The following is a 21038-nucleotide window of genomic DNA, read 5'->3' on the forward strand; positions in this document are numbered from 1 at the left end:
GGACTAACATATTGCTGATGGATTTATGCACTGGTACAATCACTCTTGAAAAACAATTTAGACCTATAATAAATGACTAAAATGCACATACCCTTTAACCCAGAAAGTTTCACTATTTATTATATGCCCCAAAGTGTCGATTTACAAAAAAAAGGTTTACCTTAAACAAAAAATATTTATAGGTGCATTTTTTTGTGGTAACAAAGAACTGAAAACAAAAGTTAAGGCATGGGCTGAATAAACTGACAAGAGAATGTAACGGACATTATTATACTATGAGAAAAATGAGCATGATGAATACAGAGAAGTATGAAAAGACTTAGATGAATTGGTGCAAAAAGAAACAAGCAGAGTCAGGAAAATAAAATTCACAATTACTCTAAAAATGTAAATGGAAAGAACCATAAAACAATTGAAACTAAAAGTTGTGAAATTGCAGAAAACAAATTTGACTTCAAACCAAGAGCAAGGAAAGAGAAATTCCCTTATCAGAATTATTTATTGAGGGAGGAATGGGGGTATGGAACTGTCCATGGATACATTGCACAAAACAAAGCTTCTTAAACAGTGGATTATGACCTTATATGGGTCATACAATTGAATGTGAGAGTTGTGAAAAATTTGGCAACAGAACACAATGAACAAAAATTAATTCAAAATCAAATACATAATGAATCCAAAGTGATTCTGGGAGTGCTTGCCCATGCTGCATCGGGCAACTTCACTGAAGCCTTGGTTTTGAAGACCCAAAATGAGCACTTTGTACTGCACATGCATGAATACTGCCAGAAATACCTTGGGCTCAGATTCAAGATGATGTTGGTAAAAATTTCTCAGGTGAAAAGGGGACATGTATGGAAAAAGTTTAAGAAGCCCTGCCATAGAACATCAGTCTTTTGGTTTTTGATGTATAGCTTAGATTAATTGATTTTCTTCCTCTTAAAAAAAAAAAAAATCTGTTAGATGATTCTCTGAAAGGGAGAAGAGCAAATTAGGATACAAGAGAAATATATTTTTAAAATAAAGTTATTTTCCATATCACTTGTAGCAAAGCAAAACCTGAATTTCATTTTTTTAACTGACTTAATTTAACTAAACATACTATAATCCTCAGATCTTTTTCTAGATTAAACAAGTTTACAAGCTATTTCTTACAATACTTTAAATGACTTTTCACCCATTGATTTCCATAAAAATTTCAAGTATAAATTCTCTTTCCTCAATACTGCAATCCAAAACTAGTTTTGAGTTATATATTTTAGAATACAACAAAATTTCTTGTTATAGTAAATGGAATTGAAGCTGTTACCTCAACATGATTCCTCTGCTGCCCAAATATAACAATGTAGGTTAATGGGAAAACAAATTAATGCACTTTTGACATGGCTTTAAATTAGTCTAACAATTCTGGGAAGTAATTTGGAACTATGCCCCCAAAAGTTCACTGAACTATTCATTAACACTATGGTTATTATTATATTTTATAATATATTAAATATATATATATAATTTACTTGTTATATATTAACACTTATACCCTAAAGAGATAAAAGAGGAAAAGAATCTAAATGGAAAAAATATGGTAGTACATAACTATAATTCCTGCTTCTGGTTGGGAAGCTGTAGTTTGCGTGGGCTCAGGAATTTTGAGCTACAATAAGACTAAGCTGACTGGGTGTCCACATTAAGTCTGGCAGGAATACATCATGCCTCAGGATCAAAGGGCCACCAGGCTACTTAAAGAAACATGAAGTAGCCCAAGCTGGAAACAGAAAATCAGACGTTCAGTACTGATCAGTAATGTGATCATACTCATGAGTAGCTACTGTAATTCCAGTCTGAGTGATATAAAGAGACCTAGCAGAAAGGAAGAAAGGAAGGGGAAATGATGAAAGGGACAGTTTCAAGGAAATCCAAGAACACTTGAATAAACTGAGGTAGAGTGAAGAGAATAGAATCAGTACAATGTATAAAACAATAATACTGATCAATGCACAGACCAACTATGAAGTCAGGATCAATGATGAAGCAACTATCTACTCCTCCTGAGAAAGGTGATGAAACTCAAGTTGCTGGATGACACACATATATTCCTGAACATAACCAATACGGGTGTGTGTGTGTGTGTGTGTGTGTGTGTGTGTGCGTGCGCACATATGTGGCTATGTATGTGCTCCCATTCGAGTATGCAAGCAGGGCAGAGGGTGGGGATGAGAAAGAAATGTCATTGAAACATATTTTAATGCATAGGAGAAATGGATCACAGATAAGCAAGGCAGTTCTGAAAACAACATGGTGAATTTATTAGATATTTTCAAAGAAAAACATTGTATAATAAACAATACCCAATGAGTGACTTAATAGAAAGAATGTCTTACCATGTTTTTAAAACTATAACAATTCACATATTAAGAATCCTGCCATAGTATTATAAAGTACCACCAAGTCTCGCCTGTTTTCATTTTGTTTTTGTTTTAAGTCAGTAGTAAAATGTGGGGGTGGAGGAGGAAAAGGGAAGAGGTGAGGCAATGAGGTTAAGTGACACAACTAATCCACTCTATCTAATTCACAGCTATATCTACTGTACCACCTAGCTGCCCCAAGTCTCTCCTATTTTCAAGTTATGAACCTATATAGCCCAGTATCCATAACAGTGGGGATGACTGACTTGAATTAGAATTAAAACAAGATTATGATAAAAGATAATGAACAGTGCTGAAGTCACTACTTCAATTATTTCAATATAAAAAGCTGGCTCATAATCAGCCACATAACTCTGGATATATACCTTGTCCTGGTAATTTTTAAATAATGAAAAGCCATCATGCATTTTGTATATTAATAGGAAATACTGGCTTCCAGGATGGCATATTAAACTGGAATCACACCATAATCAATATAGGAAAAAAAAAATCAAAGACTCAGATTGGTAGCAGCAGTTCATCACTTTTTTTTTCCTACTAGTCTAACAGAAAATAAAATTGGTAACATTTGTACAAATGATCAGCCAGAGTTGTCTTCCACTCTTCACTGTGCAACTAAGAATGTTTTTATATAGCACAATGGAAATAACCACATCATCAGCTTCAGAAAAAAAATAGCAATATTCCTCCATTATATAAGCATGTTTTTAATTGCCAAGATCTCTTTAAGAAAATTACAGGAAAAGATGCCATATCCAGAAGTTATATAAAACAGTAATAAACTGATGGTTACAAAATGTGACTATGGGAAAAGTCTATCAAGTTACCTCTCTGTTAATAACTCTTAAGCTAACAAGATTTCTCAAGTCAACTGTCGAAAAATAGCCTTTTTTATTTAAAAAGTCAATTAACTTATTTGAAATTTTAATTTATTTTAAAATTGTATAGATTTATTTCATATAAATTATATTAAAGTTTAATTAATTTAAATTAATTAAAAACTTGTGAACGAATCCAACCATTCTGGAGAGCAATCTGGAATTATGCCCAAAAAGTTATCAAACTGTGCATACCCTTTGATCCAGCAGTGTTACTTCTGGGCTTATACCCCAAAGAAATACTAACGAAGGGAAAGGGACCTGTAATGTGCCAAAATGTTTGGGGCAGCCCTGTTTGTAGTGGCTAGAAACTGGAAATTGAATGGATGCCCATCAATTGGAGAATGGCTGGGTAAATTGTGGTATATGAATGTTATGGAATATTATTGTTCTGTAAGAAATGACCAGCAGGATGAATACAGAGAGGCTTGGAGAGACTTACATGAACTGATGCTAAGTGAAATGAACAGAACCAGGAGATCATTATACACTTCGACAACAATATTGTATGAGGATGTATTCTGATGGAAGTGGATTTCTTTGACAAAGAGACCTAACTCAGTTTCAATTGATCAATGATGGACAGAAGCAGCTACACCCAAAGAAAGAACACTGGGAAATGAATGTAAACTATTTGCATTTTTGTTTTTCTTCCCAGATTATTTTTACCTTCTGAATCCAATTCTCCCTGTGCAACAAGAGAACAGTTCGGTTCAGCAAACATATATTGTATCTAGGATATACTGCAACATATGTAACATATATAGGACTGCTTGCCTCCCCTAGGGGAGGGGGTGGAAAGAGGGAGGGGAAAAATCGGAACAGAAGCAAGTGCAAGGGAAAATGTTGTTAAAAAAAAAAAAAAATTACCCTGGCATGGATTCTGTCGATAAAAAGTTATTATAAAAAACAATAATAATAATAATTAATTAATTAATTAATTAAAAACTTTCTTTTAGGAATAAAATAAAAAATACAAATACCTTGAAAAGACCTCATCACCTTTTGTGAGGGAATGCTCGACAAGTAATTTTTCTCTGAAACTGAGAAACTGAGAAAATACTGAATGGAATGTGACTTTCCAAAAAAAAAAAACAAAAACACCACCTTCCTTTTAAAAAAGCCATTCCCTAAACAGATGGCATGGTGATGTGAATAATATTGATCAGGAGTTTGCTATGCCTATTAATTTGTGATTCTCAACAAATCATTCAACCTGTTAGGCCTTCAATTTAAAAGTCCCCATTAGTTCTAACATTATGATTCTAAAGACATGTATTACTAAAATGAAATTAAAATATTAACTAAAAGTTTAAAAAATTCAACCCTTATATAAATAACTATAAAACTCCATGTTAATTATAATTTTTCCCTAATTTAGAGAATATCCAGTGTCTGCTCATAGCATGTTATGTCATTTCTTTGAAGAGTCCCTCATATGAGACACCAGGAAAAGTAATTGACCAACTTCATTGACAGAAGGGTAAAAAAATAAAAACTAAACTTCTTACCAATATTGTTCTTATCTTAACTTAAAATCAATGTCTTTCAAAGTGGAAGCATTTCCAAAAATGGAAAACCATTTTTGATCAGCTTAAAAGTTTACTTAAGGGAACAGGTTTATTTTGTGGTAAAACAGGCCAAGAGAGACCTCTTTGAACCTTTATTATACATTAAGGCTATGTTCTTTGCACTACTAGAAGTCAGAGAAGTTAGTAATATATTATGCAGAAATATTAAGTCAGCTATTTGATGGGTGTGAGAAATACAAAAGAATTCCAACTGACTCCCAGCAGTGGTTATAATTTATACATAAATTCACCACATTTACACATCAAGAGTTTAATAAAAAGGGTATGTTTATTTATTATCTATTTCTAGCAACTTCTGAATTACTAGATTTCTGAATGCTAATCTAACCAATTTTTTTAAAGCTTTGAACACAGACAGAATAAAATTTTAATTTTAAACGCTATTAAAATTAAAATTGTATAAGGTCACAAAAAAATTCTAAAAATCTTAACTACTCTAATGAAAAGATTTTGCTATCTAGTATATTACTTTTAAAATACTTAAGTTACATTGCTTACCTTTGGGGAGTCTGCTGACTGACAATAGCGTTGGCAGTCTCTCTCAAATATACTTCCCAATCCGTTTCAGGGATATCTTGATCTGAAGTAAAAGGATACCTATATGACAAAAAAGATCATTTTGTATTTTAGAAGCTGAGAAAGACATATGTGATTTTACTATAAAAAGTTCTATTAACTTTTCATTTATACTTACTGTTGCACCCTGCAGGCTTCACACATAAGCAAGGCTTTTCTGAGATTTCTACAGGACTTCTCTGCAAGTCTATGAGCTAGCTCTGAAGGAAGATTCAGACCTTCTTTCTTGCACACAGTGGACAATACATGGCAAATCTATGAAAACAGTTAATAAAACTGTAGCCAAAGAGAAAAATCAACTTTTCTTGGATAGGACAATACTCATTCAAACATGATTTTTGTCAGAGGAGAAGAAAGGAGTGTTTATTTTATTTTTTACTAGAGAAACCTTTAAGAAAAAAATAAGTCAATCTCATTCCAATTAATATTAAAGGTATGCACTATCCTAAATTCTCAGAAGTGAGGTTCTGTTTGATATTATAAATGAATTGTTTTACTGATGATAGAAACTATGATAATTATACCAGAGTAATAGTAGTGGGAAATCTAAGAGAACTTCATTTTAGATTTCTTTTTCTACATACAACTGGAGACTGAAATCTCTTCTGCATTCCAACAGTCCTTCTTTGTACTCACTACCTACTCCACAGACAGCTTTAATTGACTTCAGAAGATCTATGTGTAGAAGATAACATAGTAAATTACTGAAGCCCAGTCTCTGAATTTATTACCCACTATAGCTCGTACTACATAAATAGCACAAATAGTATCAATGCATAAGTTAGAAGGACAAAAGTGTTTACACTATGCAATAGCTTTGTAGTTAGAGAGTCTTTCAAAGTAAAGAGTAGGAAAAAAGTGGCATTTATATTTTAGTTTTAAAATATGTCAGATGTGGTAAAGAAGATTTGATAAATGAACAAACAGCACTCTTTAAATCTTTCAAAAAAATTTATGTTCCAACTTAACTTACATCTTCAATGCTGGGAGCAGGAACACGAACTGCAAGGCATCTACTCCGAATAGGTGGTATTACTTTTGATGTAGAATTACAACACAGTATTAATCTGCAAGTAGACATGTATTTTTCCATAGTTCTACGTAAGGCATGTTGAGCATCTTTGGTAAGTTTGTCAACTTCAGTCAGTAAAACCACTAAAATAATTATTAAAAAAAAAAAATCATTAAAATAAATTAACTCAAAGAGAAAGTCTTGGAGTAGTTTCCCCCTCTCTACCAAAGGTCAAAAGTCTAAAAACAAGCTCTGTAGAAACAGTGGTTGGCAGAAAGGTATGTTCCATTTTTCCATAATGGTCAAGATAAAGAACTAATTCTTACTCTAAGGCAATCTAAAAGCAAATGTTACACTTTTATAAGCAAAGATTTTTTTTCACTGAGTTAAGGGAGAGACTTTTTCTAGATTCAGCTCTGTGACTTTAAACAATTCATGTAAAAGTCTCTGGGTCTCTATGTATTCACCTCTAAAATTAAGGTATATAAAGAGGAAGAGAGATATAGACTAGATGATTTCTAAGGTCCCTTCTTGCTTTTAATTCTGCTACAAAAAAGTAATTTTAGCAATCTATCAAAAAAAAGAAAAAAGAAAAGAAAAATTTGGATATCAAGGAGAAAAATTAGGTGGCAAAATGTATTAATATTGGTTTAACCCATTATAGTTCATGTTTTCTTGTGCTGTGATATATAAATATATCGGGTAATTTAATTCTAGATTTTTCATTTAAACCACCATCAGTGTGACAGCCATAAAAACATTTATTTCTAAGGCAGTAAATCAAATAAAATTCTTCCTAATAAAATGTATCATACTTATGCTTATCTTTGTACACAGAAGGCATTTTAATTATTTTAATCTAATTTCCTGTTAGTTCTAACGTATCGCTACCCTGGCAGTCTGCTTTATTCTTACCACTAAGGTATCTTAAGATTTCTCTGGGATGTCCTTATTTTCTAATGTCAGCAAGGCTAATCTAATTTAAAAGGAAAAAATGCCAGGATGAGAACAGAAGATACATCAAACATATATACCTCTACTTCCAACAGCAAAAAATTTTCTCCATGACTTATAACAGCAATAAATACTTCTTTCATCCATTTCCTATAGTTAATAAAAAGCCAACTAAGGTTTGTATGCTTTTTCTACTTTTCAAATGGAAATATTACTATACATCTTCTTTGATTCTCTCAGTATCCTTATACAATAGGCAAAACCAAATATCCATTCCCATTTTTCAACAAGGGAATAACCTCAAGGAAAAAGGGACTTATCCAAGGTCACACATAAGTAATGAAATACACAATAGGGACTTCTGACTTATTTATTAAATACATGGCACCTCTAACACTACTGACCTCTAAATGTTCTAAGTAGTTTTTCTTGTAGTAATGTTGGATTTGCAAAGCTTCACTCATTTTCTCATCAGTCCATTTAGAACTAAAGCACTTATTTTGCCCAAGTTAGCCAGTTTAATAATATAGCTAAAATTTACTTAGTGCTTGAAGTAAGTTTGGCAAAGCACTTTACACATCTCATTGTATTTCACATATCATGTCACATACCATCTCATTTGACTACATAACCCTTAAAGATGGATACTATTACTACTACTACTATTATTTGTCCTTCATTCTCAAAAGAACCATGATATCAGGGTGGTGATGACATGCAAGTGAATTAAATTTAAGTGAGAATCTGTGTGCAAAGTCACCACTTCACTTTCTCTTCCAAAGATATTTGGGTCCAGTGGCTAGATACAGATCAAGATGACTGGAGATGGCCACAGAAGCAGAGAAATACCTGAATCTTTTTGAGGTAAAGTCTAAACAGATTTCAGTTTCATTAAGGCAACACTTAAATCAGTAATAAAGTCTAGGTAAGAAATGCGGCAGAGAATGGCCTCTTTTACTTAGTCAAAATAAAACTCAACACAGAAACAATTGCTGTTTACATTCACTTTGCCAATCAGGATCCAAACAACAACCAAATGTGGAATGGCCTTGGATCTACTATTGGTCAATCAAACCAGTGATTTGGTTTCAGTTATCAAAATTTACATTCCTTTGGCCAGAACACCCACAGATAAAGGTATGACACCTCCAAGTAAACAGAGAGAAGGGGAGGGGAAGGAAGGAGAAAAAGGAAAGGAGGAGAGAGGGAGGGCAGAGGGGAAAGGAGAGAAAGGTAGGACAGGGCCTCTGTGAATAAGAAAGAGTAAGAGCTGTCCCACTGGAGACCCAAGTGGAACCGGCTCATTGAGCAAAACACAGCTCCTTCTTTTTTTACTATTAATATTACACATCTATTTTAAAGATCAAGAAAAAGGTTCAAAGAGTTAAACAATTTGCCCAGAGTTAGACAGCTACTAACTTTGCAAGGCAAAATCTGGTTCTTTAAGCACACCAACCATTTGAATGCATGACTTTAATGAAAGGGCTTTAGTTTAAACTAGTCTTCATTTCTTTTCCCATCCTAATCTGTAGTTGCACTTTGTCTTCCCCTCTTCATGAAAGGAAAGTCTTCATTGCTGACCAATGTTAATTTTTTTTAAGGCAGTTCCATCTGAAGTCTGAATTTAAAAAACTCAACATTTTAAAATTCCATTAAAGAAAACAGAAGGTTTTGCTTTTATTTTAACAATGTATACTGATGTTAATAATAGGCTGAGAAGATTAAAAAAAAAAATCAGAAGGGTGCTCAATCTACAATCAAACTAACAACAGAAATCAGAAAATTTGTTGTTAGGAGATAAAGGATGGGAGAAAGGTATATTGAGGGCTAAAAAGTGCAAAGGTTAGGGAAAAATACAATCACAGGTGATGCTATACCAAGAGAAGAGCTTATTTTCTTCATGGAAAGTCAGCTCTAGAAGATGAGCATCATGGCAACAAGATCCTGGGGGTAAGATGGAATGTGCTCAGTAAGACTATACTACAAACCAGCTGGTTGCTGCTACAGAAGGATACTGCCCCTATCTCTCCCTCTGTACTGATACCCTTGTATAAAGCCCCATTCATCCTATCCTATTTTTGACTCTAGTTAAGCGTTCCCATGATTAATGACATCACATTTTCATGTGTTGGCATATTATAAGTAAATATTTGCTGACTGGTTATAAACAACATTTTCTCATATTCGCATAGGACAGACCAGAGACAAAAAACAAAGAAAGTCCCAGAGGAGCAAGTGTAGATGTGTATGAATGTACATAAACAAAGGCAAACAATAAGTCAAAGCCAAAATATAGTAAATAATGTATGTATTTGAGTTAAAACTTAGCTAGAACACAGATGGATAGTATTTGTGCTCTTTTTTTTTTTTCAAACCACTAAGATATTATGAAGCAACATGCCATATGTAGACTTCTTTGGAAACTTTAAGGCACTACATGTTAGCTTCCAGATATTATATTTCTCTTCATTGTTTTTCAACAAGTCCCTATCAAAAAGCCTAAAAATAACAAAACACAGATAATGTTTTTAAAAGTTGTCTTCAACTTCATTAAAATTTTCACAACATTTTATTTTATATATGCAATATTCCATTTCAATTTTGAATAACAACTTCCCATGGCTGGTTTAGGGAATGGATGATGCTAATTTTTAACATTATCTTCATTTTTATGTACCTTTAAACTCTCTTTGGGTACTTGTCTCAAGTTGCTGTGATTGTGCCACTGTTTTCAATAGTTCCTGAATTACAACCCGGTCACTATTTCCAGCATCACTACATAAAACAAAAACACAAAGAAAGCATAATGTAACAATTATTTTTTTAATTCGTTAATTTGAGAAAATTTTTAAGACTCCCTCCCAAATGGTTCAAAATGATTTTACTCCAACACATAGCACAATAAACTTTGTAACACCGCAATTTACATGATTAGTCCTTAATAAACAAGTCAACAAATCTTTAGATATGGTCACTAGACTTAAAAGGCAGTAAGATTTCTCATATTACTGAACAATGTATCACTAATTGGTTACATTATAGACAACAATGCACCCAAGAAATCTTACCCATATTGTAGTTTTGTTTATTGAGAAGGTGATGAGGATAACTACTACAATACTGTAGTTACTGAGTGGTCAGGATGATTAAAACCCACACTCTATGACTTAGTAGATATAGACCAAAATTCATCATAACACCTGGAAATGGAGCTAAGAAATAAGTGACCCTGGGCCCTCAAAAGCAGTTCATCAAAGCTTTCCTTCTTGGTAAGACTTATCAGAATCTGTCCCCTCATGACATATATAGCCTTTGTAGAATATACAGTCATACCACAATGGTACTTCAGTGAAGTCCAAACAATTTTCTGCTTAAGTATTTGTTAAATCAACATGTAGAATATAGCTTGTGGATTACATGCAGCAACACTGAATGCTTCTACTTTTATATTGAAAATTTTGAAATTCAGACACTTAACTATCCTCTTCTTGAAGAAAGAAATGAAAAATGACAAACCATGTATAAATCTGAGATTTATACCCAGCATGGGATAGATAAATAAAGGAGTTGACTTCATAGGATGAATTGGCTAGATAAAAAGGAAAAACTAGACAACTTAGTAGCTACTCCTTAATCACATCTTTCCAATGTGACTTCACTGCAAGTAGTCCTTGATTAATAGATTTTAACTTGCAGCAGTACTCTTACATTCACAGTTGAGATTTTACAATGACAAAGCGGGAAGCAAACAAATCCCTGCAAGATCATTTCCTAAAAATTACAGTAAGTAGCATTAAGTCTCCTGAAAAGATGACCCCAATGGTGTTTCTTCATCTTATTGCTATAGCAAAAATTGTAAAAGAAATATGAGTCAGTGTCCACTTTCATTGTCTAATTATGATAATAAAGCTAATTCTTTCTTGTTTTAAAATTTTAAATGGTACTTAATTTTTTCCAATTACATTAAAAAGAAAAATATTAACATTTTTTAACTTTAAGTTCCATATACCCAAAGGGCTATCAAATTGTGCATACCCTTTGATCCACTTTGATCTATATCCCAAAGAGATCATAAAAAAGAGGGAAAGATCCACATATGCAAAAATATTTGTAGCAACCTCTTTTTGTAGTGGCAAGGAACTGGAAACTGAATGGCTGAATAAGTTAAGGTATAGGGATGTAATACAATATTATTAATCTATATAAGAAATGATTTCTTTTTCTTTTTTTTAAATCAGAATTATTTTTTTTTTATTTTATGTATTTATTTTTTATTATAATAGCTTTTTATTTACAAGACATATGCATGGGTAATTTTTCAGCACTGACCCTTGTAAAACCTTCTGTTCCAACTTTTCCCTTCCTTTCCCCCACCCTTTCCCCTAGACAGCAGGTAGATCAATACATGTTAAATATGTTAAAGTATATGTTAAATACAATATACGTATACACATTTATACAATTATCTTGTTGTACCAGAAAAATTGGATTTAGAAATAAGGTGAAAATAACCTGAGAAGGAAAACAAAAATGCAAGTGGACAAAAACAGAAGGAATGGAAATAGCAGGATAATTTCAGAAAAGCCTAGAGAGACTTACATGAACTTATGCAAAATGAAGTGATTAACTCTGATGGACTTGACTCTTCTCAACAATGTGGTGATTCAGGCCAATTCTAATAGACTTGTGATGGAGAGAGCCTTCTTACACCCAGAGAGAGGACTTAGGGGGCTGAATGTACATCACAACATAGCATTTTCACCTTTGTTGTTATTGTTGTTTGCTTTTTTTTTCTCATTTATTTTTCCTTTTTGATCTGCTTTTTCTTGTGCAACATATAAAAATGTTTAGAAGAAAAAAAAAAACCCACAAAACTTCAAGTTTCAAATTTTGCCCCTCCTGTTTCTTCTCCCTTTCTTAAAAATATAAGAATTTCAAATAGGTTATATTTGTGGAATCATGTCAAATATTTTCATATTAGTGATATTGTGAAATAATAAATCAATTGAAAGGGGAAAAAATACACACAAAAAAAGATAAAGAAAGTGAAAATAGCATATTTCAACCTTTATTCAGACTCCATCAGTTCTTGTTCTGGAAATGGATAGCATTTTCCATCATAAGTCCCTTAGAATTGTCTTGGATCATTGTATTGAAGAGAAGAGCTAAGTTATTTATAGCTAATCACTTCATAATGTTGCTGTTATTGTATATAATGGTTTGACTCTCTTCACTTTGCATCAGTTCATGTAAGTCTTTCCAGATTTTTTTGAAATCCACCTACTCATTACTTCTTACAGCAAAATAGTACTCGATTACATTCATGGACTACAGCTTGCTAGTAACTCCCCAACTAATGGCATCCCTTCACTTTTCAATTCTTTGCCACCCTAAAATGAGTTGCTTTAAATATTTTTGTACATGTAAATCCTTTTCCCATTTTTTATGGTAATCTTTCTAAAAGCTATGCTAATAAAATGGAAGCTCTGGCAGATTCTATACTAGGTTGGAAGGGTTATAGTTTATATATCTGCATTCTGAGGACTAGCCTAGTTAACTTCAAATTCATCCTTAAGCTGTTAATAGGCTGATGATTTATTTTATAGTCATAATTATTATGAAGAGGCTATTTCTATCAATTAAAGGAATGTCCCCCAGATTAGACAACAAATCCTTAAAACACGAAATGATATAAATGTAACTGTTTACCCTGTTTTTCTTTCCTTTTGGCGAAACAACTGAGGTTAAGTGACTTGCCCAGGGTCATACTGCTAGAACGTGTTGTGTCCCAAGGCCAGATTTGAACTCAGTTCCTCCTGACTGCAGGGCCAGTGCTCTATGTGGTATGCCATCACTTTATTTACCTTATTTTTAATATATTTACTAGTTTCTAACATGAAACATATGTCACAACCACTGAAATACAGAAGAAAACGTTAGAATTTCTATTTACATTTATTAAAAAGTGAGAAAGGAAGTTTTACTAATATTTAATGTGTAGATTAAAACTGCTATCAATTAGTCTGTATGATAAAAGATCACATATCATATATAGCAAAAGAGGTACCCTGAGAGAAAAGTAAGAGTTCAAACAATGTAGAAAACTTGACAGTTATCCATTACAATTTAATTTGTAAACACTTCGATTTATAGCTATTTCAAGTTTTAACTAAATTATCCTTGACAAAGAGGACAAGAGGCTTAAAAGGATTCCTGCTAAGAAAATATGGGTTGAAAATAATACTAATAATGAGAATACAAGCAAAGAACAACAAAAACCAAATTTAAGTGAAGCAGAGTGGCATGAAGCCATCAACCTCACTCTTTTTTCAAAGATCACTGAAGTCTAGTGGCAAAACAAAAGTCAAGTTAACTGGTGATGGCCCAGGACGCACTGGATGATTTTGGTGTCCTCAATGTCTGACCAAGCTCTAAGTGATCCACAGCACATGCTTTAACCATTTTCATGGCCATTGGAACAAATTATTCTTATTTACTGATTCCATTGGGGGTAAGTCTTTACATTTTTGGGATAGAAACCCCCTAAATTCACCAATGGATTTGAGGCTCATCAGTTACCCTCAACCTGATTAGTTTGTCTGTTGAGATGGTTTACCAGGGTGTAGCTGCTGCACATGCTATAGATTCTTAGAAAAGGCAAGAGTTTAGGGCCAAATAGACATCAAATGTAGATCAGCAGCCCTGAATAGGGTTCAGCAAGCTCTTTTATCAGAGGTATTAAACCTCCTTGAAGACACCATATACTCCATTGCTAAAAATTAGCTATCTAATTTTTTAAATACTGACAAATATAACATCTCATTTGAACATAATAAGCTAGTTAAGTAGGTACATAAGGTATCATTATGCTCTGCATATTAGCTCAAAAGTCCTTAAAGATAGGAACTCTATATTATGATCTTTGTCTCTTGTGACTAATATAGAATATTGCACATAATAGGAGTTTAATAAATATTTGCAGAGTATCATTTTACATCTAAGACACATGTGCAGAGAAATTAAAAGATCTACCTAAGATAAAAATTAATGTACCAACAAATATTTGTTAAGATCAGAGGATACAAAGACAAAAGTGAAACCTTCCCTGAGCCATCAAAGAGCTTACATGGTAACAGTAAAGATAAGAGAATGAACGTGAGTGTGTGCACATGTGTAAATACATTAAATTTATAAAAATTACATGTAAAATATATAAAATAGCAAGAGAGAGTACTAACTGTTGGAGAAATCAAGAATGTCTTCATATAAAAGGTGATCCTTGGATCTTTTCAATAAAGGAAGGTGGTGTGTCTTCTCAAAACTAATTATCCTTAGTTCTTTCAACCAATCCTTCTAATACAATTTTGATCATTGTGAACATCTTAATGAGGCTGAATGGTTGTCTTTTATTCATGTTTCCATGAAAGGGGCAGAGATAGGTTAACTCATTAAGTTATTATGAGTGTCTTGGTGTTATTTTTGCCATTATTACTTATTATTATCTTATTATTACTTATTATTATCATTCAGTAAATTATGAATGTCTCAACTCCTCTTTTCTAAATAGATGTATATCCTCATTTTCCTTTCATGAATTGTTATCGCCACTTACTCATTTGCTAAGAATGCTTTCTCCCCTCCCTATCTGAATGTTACCCAACTATCAGATCCAAACATTCCCTTCACTTCAAATTAGTATGAGATCTCTCAGGCGCAAAACAGGTCTCAGATTTTTCCATCCACTTCAGCAGGAATGCTTAATGTGGGGTCTATGGATGTCTTGATTAAAAAAAAAAAGATTTTGCCCTGTGCAAGGAAAGCTAAATATTTGTTTGTATTATATATCAGTAATATTCATTATCTAATCATATTCACTTTTATTTTCAAGATGCACATATTATGCTTTTTAAAAAAAATCCACCTTTGAAGGCATTTAGAGATGCAGAAGGCAATAAATGATTTGCAAATCAAATCATTTAGCAAATAATGTAATAAATGAATGGTCATTTATAAATGACTTACCTAGGGTTGACTTCAAGGTGATAATTACTTGCAATTGTGCTGATTTCAATTTTCTTTTTAGATGGGGTCTGTGTAGAGGAAAAAAAAAAATATATATATATATACTAAATATATTTCACAGATTAATTTTTAGATTAAGTGCAAGGTATTCTCTAGTGTCATTTTTGTGATATAAAAGATTCAGTTTAGGAGTAGATAATCCAACCCATTCTAAATATATATTTAATCTACATATACTCTAGCAACTTTATAGAGCTGTTATGAGAAGATAAAAGGTCATTATTCCTTTCTTATGTTTCAATCAGTTTTAATTCAAGTACTCACTTGGAAGCATTAACTATGATAAAGATAAACATGTAATTGTATACTTGAGTTTGAAAAAGTAACTTCACACATGCAAGATGTGTTGAGACTAGTTAACAGTTTATATTTGAAAATGATCTCAAAGTGACTTCAATTAAGTATCAGCTACTAATGAATTTTCAAATAAAATTCTACAAACTTCATTAATTCCCCCAGAATAAACTCATCACTTAAAATCTCATCATCTGGGAAACTGATTCAGCTTTGATAATCCATACCTCCCTCTTAAAATGCTTCCAAAGCCTTCCTCCAAAAAAAGCTTCAGATTTTTCTAGCTAATTTCTTCTCCCATCAGCTGCTCTACTTGCTTTTGACTACAGTAATTTTTTATATATTGTCTTCTCCCATTAAATGGTAAACTCCTTGAAGGGCAGGGATCATCTTTCATTTAATTCTAACAATCACCAAGTAAAATAGGTGCTACTACTGTTCTCATTCTACAAATATGAAAACTGCTAATTATATAGAGGTGATCACAAACGATTTAAAATCTTACTAGCAAGAATCAAAACTAGGTTTTTAACAATTGAGAGATTAGAGAAGGCTCCATAAAGGAGACATCTAGTCAATCATAACAATGTCAAATAGAGACTTACTAGATGATGAGCTTAGTGGTTAAATGTATAGATTTACAAGTCAACTGCGCAAAGATTATAGATAATACATAAGAACTTTTCCTAAGAGAACCCAAAACAAAATCTTGAGGATGACCTCTAACAATGTGATGGGAAACAAATAAGAATCAAGCAAATGAGATTAAGAAGAACCAGTAATATCAGTAGAAGAGACAGGACATAACAATGTCACAGAAATCAAGGAAAGAGACGTTCTCCAAGGGACAACGGGACTTAAGAGTGTCAAAATCTGCACAAATCAAGGAAAACAAGGACAGGAAAACAGTCATCAAATTTAGTAGTTAATAAATAGAGAAGTTTAAAAAGAGAAGTTTCAGAAGAATGGTAAGGTCAAAAATCACATTTCAAGGAAGTTGAGAAGCTGAGAAGTAGGAGAAATTTTCTATAGCTTCTTCACCTGATCTCTTAGGAGTAAGATGTCTTAAAAACTTAGCTCAAATGCCAGCTCCTACATGAAGTTGCTCCTGAGGAACATTCCCCTCCTCCCCAAATTTTAACCACCTTTCCTCCAAAAACACTATATATATATATATATATATATATATATATATATATATATATATATATATATATATATATGTATGTATATATATATATGTATGTATATATATATATATGTATGTATGTATATATATGTATGTATATATATGTATATATATATATATATATGTATATATATGTATATATATATATATATATATATGCGTCACTTATGTGTATATGTTTTATCTCCTGATAGAATATAAATTACCCTTGAGGATGGGAACAGATATGTTTTTGTCTTTTGCATGATAAAACAAACACACCCATACATACATACATACATACATACCTACACACACACACACACACACACACACACACACACAAATTCATTAGAAGCACTATTTTCATTTCTCAGTGAATTAAGTAAAAATGCTATATATGTTAACAAGATCAAGTGATATCTATATAAAGCCTTTCTTAATAACCTCTATAAGTAACTTTTCTGAACTCTTCATAGAACTTTGTCCAACTCTTGTGAACTTACACTTTACTTTATAAATTATATTTGTGTATATATATATGTGTGTGTGTGTGTGTGTGTGTATATGTATGTATGTGTGGGTGTGTGTGTGGGTGTGGGTGTGTGTATATCCTACTTGATTATAAAACCCTAATGACAGAAATATATGATCTTATGATTATGATATAATAATAACTAATATTTACTTAGCACTTCAAGGTTTATAAAGCATTTTACAAATATTATTTCATTTATCCTCACCATAATCCTAGGAGGGAAGTGGTATTATAATCCCCATTTTACAGATGAGGAGACTAAAGCAATATTTTAAGTGACTTGCCCAAGGTCATAGATGCTAATTATCAGTCAGGATTTGAACTGACTCAACCACTGAATTACTTTTAAATGTATTAAAGTTCAATCTGAATGGTTTCTTATATACCCCCTAGACTGTAAACTACCAGAAGGAAAGGTTTGCAGCTTTCAAAGTGCTTAGATACTACTTCTTACCAAATGCAATATCTTGAAGAGTCTACCACAGGATATTGTATAAAATAGGTGTTTGACAAAGGTTTACTGAGCAACTTTATCAGTTTAAGATATACACATACCCCCAATGACTGAAGCACATGTGGGAGGAAATTATAACTCTATCCTTTACAAATAAAGAAACTAAGATTTCTATATTTCTCTGAGATATACCACCTGGATGTGACATAGATATAAGGGAAGTGAAATGGAAAGAGCAGTAGATATGGAGACAGCAGACTTGGATTCAAATCCTGATTCTACCATTCATAATTGTGTGACTTTGAGAAAATCCTTTAAACTTCCTGAGCTTCAGTTTCCTTATTTGCAAAATGTGAGAGCTGAATGACTTTTAAAGTACTTTCTAGCTCTAAAACCTATGAATTTCTATATACAAATACATGATATTTCTCAGACAGAAACTAGCTTACTGTGATGGTTTGATGTTCAATCCTTAGCTTTTCCACGCCAGCTCCATATAGTTCCCTCAGGAGACACATAATTCTTGTCTTTTTCCCAGCTCCTGATGGTCCATACACTAAGAGATGAGGGAAGTCCCCACATTGTACCTGGAAAAAGCAAAGAAACAATGATTTTGACATATCTCCTTGTGAGAAGTTATACATTTGTTCCCTATAAAGTTGATTTTCAATTAATATATATAGACAATTTTTAATAATTATCCTAGAAAATGTGAATACAAAAGAAAAGCTTCCAGAACATGACTGTGAAATATCAGTCTAACCAAGTGTACATTTTATAAAATAACAGAAACTTGGGTTGGAAAGGATTTCATAAAGCACAAAAAAATCCCCCAATCTGCAAGATCCCCAATATATATGCATCTTAATGGAAGATCTGTGATATGGCAGTCACTGCCTTCTATAATAACTAGTTCCATGAAGTTTTTTTCTTATACTCCAAAAAATTTAGATATCACAACCTATCCATATTTACTCATTCTACATAGCTCTTCATCCAAGTCTTCCCTTAAGGTCACCAAAGAGGTTTTACCTAATATGTTACAGGGTTTTCCTTTCTTTGTTTGGAGACTATGAGTTTATCAATGGAGCACTTGATTGACCTATTAATCAACCCTCATTATCATCACATGTCTAGGCCATCTTTTCTTCTATCACACATTTTCCTGATCACACATTTCCAGGAAATTCATCTTCAAAATTCTTTTATTTGGTATATATCATAACCTGGCTACTGTAGAGGGCCTCTGGAGAAGTATACTTTTAACAAGGATACTTAACAACAAGGTGTTAACTTAATGGAATTGATGAGATGATGGTTCTCCAGTTTACACATACTTAGTACTTAGTATAGTGATGTAATGGTTCTCTAGTTCACAGGTACTCAGTATGCTGTAATGATGTAATTGTAATAGGGTATTTAAGGGCTGAGAGAACTGGGGACAGAGTCAGTCAGAGTGAACAAACTGTGAAGGAGACAATAAAAACGTCAGACTCTATTCCTGACCATCCTTATGGTGACTATCCTGCTGAAACCAAGGACCTCCAGAAAGCTAGCCTGGATATTACATTCTAGCCCGGATATTACAGTCTACAACCATCATAAACCTACCCCTGTCCTTCTATGTGATATTCATTACTGTTGTGTTTTTTTGTCTGAAAGCTAGATGACCCTGGTGGAATATTAGTATTAAAAAAGGCCATCAATTGGAGAATGGCTGAATAAATTATGGTATATAATGTTATGGAATATTATTGTTCTATAAGAAATAAACTGCAGGATGATTTTAGAGAAGCATGGAGAGACTTACATGAACTGATGCTAAGTGAAATGAGCAGAAGCAGGTCATTATACATGGCGACAGTAATATTATATGATGATCAATTCTGATGGATATGACTCTTTCCAACAATGAAATGATTCAGGCCAGTTCCAATGATTTTGTGATGAAAAGAGTCATCTACACCCAGAGAGAAGACTGTGGAAACTGAGTGTGGATCACAACATAGCATTTTCATTCTTTTTGTTGTTGTTTATTTGCGTTTTATTTTCTTTCTCATTTTTTTCCCTTTTTGACTTGATTTTTCTTGTGCAGCAAGATAATTGTATAAATATGTATGCATATATTGGATTTAACATATATGTTTAATATATATTGGATTACTTGCTATTTGGGAGAGGAGGAAGGAAAGGAAATTGGAACACAACGTTTTGCAAGGGTTAATGTTGAAAAATTATCCGTGCAAATCTTTTAAAAATTAAAAACCTTTTTTTAAAAATTTTAAGATGGGCCTTTATCTATAGAAGCATGGAGTCATTAATTTCTCTATAATTTCTCTATAATCCACTCTGCTCCTGATTCTGAGCCCAACTCAGTGTCCATTTTCATTGTTTGTTCCAGATACACACATACACATACATATTCACAAATGAACACATGCATAAACAAACATGCGCATGTGTCATATTCACTTTTCTAGCTGTCATATCACATTGCTGAGTAAGACAGACTGAAATGCATATACACACATGCACGCACACACACACACACACACACACACACACACACAGATATATACCCACATACTGATGGACAAATTCTACAGAACGTCCAACTTCATGCCATAAGAAGAACAAACAATTTTCATTTACTTTTTTCCAATGAATAAATGTGCAGGTTTTTCCAAGAAGTATTTCATGGCCTTATGAAATTGAATGAAAGATGTACCTATAAAAGTTCCAACCAAGCTTTTTTGTTCAACATAAAATAAACATATGACTGAATATATCAAAACACCACTCTAAAGACTTTAAACAAGGTATTTGTTGAACTCTATCAAGTCATTCAAGATTCCTTTAAAGATACAACATACATAATCTTCAATCATCATCTGGTCATAAATATCAAACAAGACATAAAACAGAGATACATATATGCTCTCCAAAGATATTCACCAGTGTAATAGAAGAAGTTCAGCAAAGAATTCAAGTCAAAAAAGTATTTCTTTAGAACATTCATTTCCTTCTGATGATTCTGTTTGTACATAATATTATATTTGGTTGTATG

General features: G+C 32.6%; 1 protein-coding gene across 1 annotated transcript in view; it reads right to left on the reverse strand.

Moving 5' to 3' along the window:
- Positions 1-21038, reverse strand: part of RFC3 (replication factor C subunit 3) — a 40676-nt gene that overhangs the window by 10876 nt on the left and 8762 nt on the right. Inside the window, exons 2-7 of the mRNA XM_051986472.1 lie at positions 18421-18558; positions 15458-15525; positions 10113-10210; positions 6443-6624; positions 5588-5724; positions 5392-5490 (exon numbers count right to left, since the gene is read on the reverse strand). Coding sequence (XP_051842432.1) covers positions 5392-5490; positions 5588-5724; positions 6443-6624; positions 10113-10210; positions 15458-15525; positions 18421-18558 — 722 coding nt within the window. The remainder of the gene's footprint in view (positions 1-5391; positions 5491-5587; positions 5725-6442; positions 6625-10112; positions 10211-15457; positions 15526-18420; positions 18559-21038) is intronic.

This window comes from Antechinus flavipes, chromosome 3, assembly GCF_016432865.1.
Source record: "Antechinus flavipes isolate AdamAnt ecotype Samford, QLD, Australia chromosome 3, AdamAnt_v2, whole genome shotgun sequence".
NCBI classification, from domain to species: domain Eukaryota; kingdom Metazoa; phylum Chordata; class Mammalia; order Dasyuromorphia; family Dasyuridae; genus Antechinus; species Antechinus flavipes.